Source organism: Notamacropus eugenii, chromosome 3, assembly GCF_028372415.1.
Source record: "Notamacropus eugenii isolate mMacEug1 chromosome 3, mMacEug1.pri_v2, whole genome shotgun sequence".
Classification (NCBI taxonomy): Eukaryota; Metazoa; Chordata; class Mammalia; order Diprotodontia; family Macropodidae; genus Notamacropus; species Notamacropus eugenii.
In genome coordinates this window covers 230,628,337-230,631,126 of record NC_092874.1, presented here as the reverse complement: position 1 = coordinate 230,631,126, position 2,790 = coordinate 230,628,337, and the positions used below count along the sequence as shown (strand labels likewise).

The following is a 2,790-nucleotide window of genomic DNA, read 5'->3' as shown; positions in this document are numbered from 1 at the left end:
GTGTGTGTCCGAGGCAAAATTTTACAGTTATCTTTACTCAGAAGTTCACCCTGTCCCCACTGTGGGAAATTTCCTCAACCAAGGATGGGACCTCTTGGGTGAATTCTCAGTGGGAGATCAAATGACTGTGGGTAAAACATACAAAGAAAAACTTAAAGCAGAGAATGTATTGGTGTGCTAAAGAAGACTGTTCACTGATAGCAGCTTCAGCTATCAAAATTTACTTTTATAAGTTTTTAGTTCTACTTAGGGCACATAGAGAATTAGCAGCATTCTGTGGCACCTTGGGATAGATGAACCATTTTAGCGGAGATAGAGGGCTAAAAAGAAGAAGAAGACAAAGGTAAGGCAGGGCTTCTGGGTTTATATTCAGCTAGCATATTTTGTTTTTGAAATAAGAGCACTCCCTGTTCAAGGGCAAGAGACAAGAGGAGACCAAATACTTTGTCATTTGTTAAAGAAACCAGTTTAGGCAAAATTGTCCTTATCTTATCCAAGGATAACAAAGGATTTTTACCATTGATGAGACCGTGTCATTTAGTCTTCTTGCATAGTTGATGACATTTTGTTTTTATGCCAATAGTGGTTGGGGACCTTCCACCATGAGGGCACCCAACAGTTAAAAGATTAATTCATTTATAGTGTCTCCAGATGATTTTTATCCCCCTCACTCCCACTTACACCAGATTTTAGCCTTTTTTCCAAATAGATATAGATGGCTAAGTAAGTAAACATATAAACATAGAAATAAATAGAAAATGCACCTTCAAATATAGGTTGTCAACAACAATTAACCCAGACAAGTGGAAATAAATTCTAGACTTGCACATGTTTAGCAAACCAAATTCCCAATCACCTCCATAGGCATGCAATGACTACCAGAATATACATTTTCTTTTGACAGGAATTACATATGTGACAAGAGATTTTCCTTCTATGGTTCTTGAATTCTTGCCTATGTAAAGACAGGTAGTGGATAAAGCCCAAGGCTTCAGGAAGATCTAACTGCAGAACTGGTATCAGATACTCACTAACTATATGGCACTGGGCAATTCACTTAAGTGCCATCTGACTCAGTTTCCTTACACATTGGTGTGTTTCTCAGTTATAAAATCAAATAGCAATAATAGACAATAATAATAGGCAATAATACTAACAATAAGAACAATAACCTATCTCCCAGGGCTGCTGTAAGAATAAAACGAAATAATATTTCTCAAGGACCTTACAAACCTTAACACACTATATATGAGAATTTCTATTGCCATTGTTCTTGTTTCTACATCATTTACTGTGCCCTTAAAACTGAATTCTGAAGTTCAGGATTTATAGAAATTATTGTCCTGAAAGAAAAGTAGATGAAATATTGTGTCTTCACTAGAAGTCGTTCAAGTAGGCTTCCAGAGGAACAATTAGATGACTTGGGGGGAGAATCTTCATTTAGTGGTAACTCAGAGATACAGAATCCACATCAATTACACGGGACAAGATAGTAAAGACAAAAACATGTAGAGAAAACCTTTTTTCCCCCATAACACACTTTTCAGAGCTTCTTTGACATCCTTGTTTCTCAGAGAATAGATCAAAGGGTTCAGCATAGGAGTGACAATAGTGTAACACAGAGAGGCTACTTTAACCAGCTCTGGGTTACTGGCAGGTGTGAGGTACATAAAAGAAACTGTCCCATAGAGCAAACTCACGACCATCAGATGGGATCCACAGGTGGAGAATGCTTTCATTTGACCTTCACTGGAATGGATCTTCAGAATAGTAGACAAGATATAGACATAGGACACCATGATGACAATGATGGTAGGCAAAATAATGATGACAGACATAGAATATGACACCACTTTGTTAATAAAGACGTTAGAACAGGAGATCTTCTGTATTGGACGAGTGTCACAGTAAAAATGTTCAATAACATGAGATGCACAGAAAGACACTGTAAAGGTAATGCTGACTTGAAGGATGGAAGAGATACATCCACAAAAGTAGCATCCCGCCACCAGTTGGATGCAGAGGCGTCTTGACATCCGGGCAGAGTACAGGAGTGGGGAACAGATGGCTATGAAGCGATCATAGGCCATAGCTGCCAAGAGAAAGCCCTCGGTCACAATAAAGAGAGCAAAGAAGAAGAGTTGGGCCACACAGCCTGCAAAGGAGATGGTTTTATTCTCAGATAAGAAGTTGGCTATGGCTTTGGGTGCCACAGCAGAGGAGTATGAAAGATCAATAAAAGAGAGGTTGCCTAGGAAGAAATACATTGGTGTGTTCAGTCGGGAAGCAGTCAGGATGAGGACAATCATACCAATGTTCCCCAGAAGGACCATGCTATAGGTAAGCAGAAATATGAAGAAAAGGAGGATTTGGAGGTCTGGGCCAACCCGGAATCCTATAAGAATGAATTCATTCACTTGTGAGAGGTTGTTTATTCCCCTCTCACCCATTGCTGAGACCTGCTGAGAGGCAAGGTCAAGAAATGAATTCTCACTGTGGATCCTGACAACACTACTGACAAATATTCAATTGATACTACTAAATACCTGTCAAATAACTAATTTAATTTGCATTATATTTTTGTAGATTTATATGTTGTGCATTTTTCTATTAGGGGATGGAGCATGTTTAGCTTGGCCATTCCCTTTGACTATTCCTGATCCCTTTTAAAGAGCCTAGACAGATATTTCTCTTCTGGATTCTAGTCAATTAGATGCTCTTGGATACTTAGAAGCTGTGTGGGAGATATCGCAATCACTCTCTTCCTTGTCTTACTTTCCAGATATTCCC

General features: G+C 39.0%; 1 protein-coding gene across 1 annotated transcript; it reads right to left on the bottom strand.

Annotated features, from left to right (window-relative positions):
• Positions 1-1,475: 1,475 nt before the first annotated feature.
• On the bottom strand, positions 1,476-2,450 carry LOC140531998 (olfactory receptor 9K2-like). The gene has a single exon (XM_072650585.1). It carries the CDS (start codon positions 2,448-2,450, stop codon positions 1,476-1,478), a length of 975 nt encoding a protein of 324 aa, XP_072506686.1.
• Between the last annotated feature and the right edge of the window lie 340 nt (positions 2,451-2,790).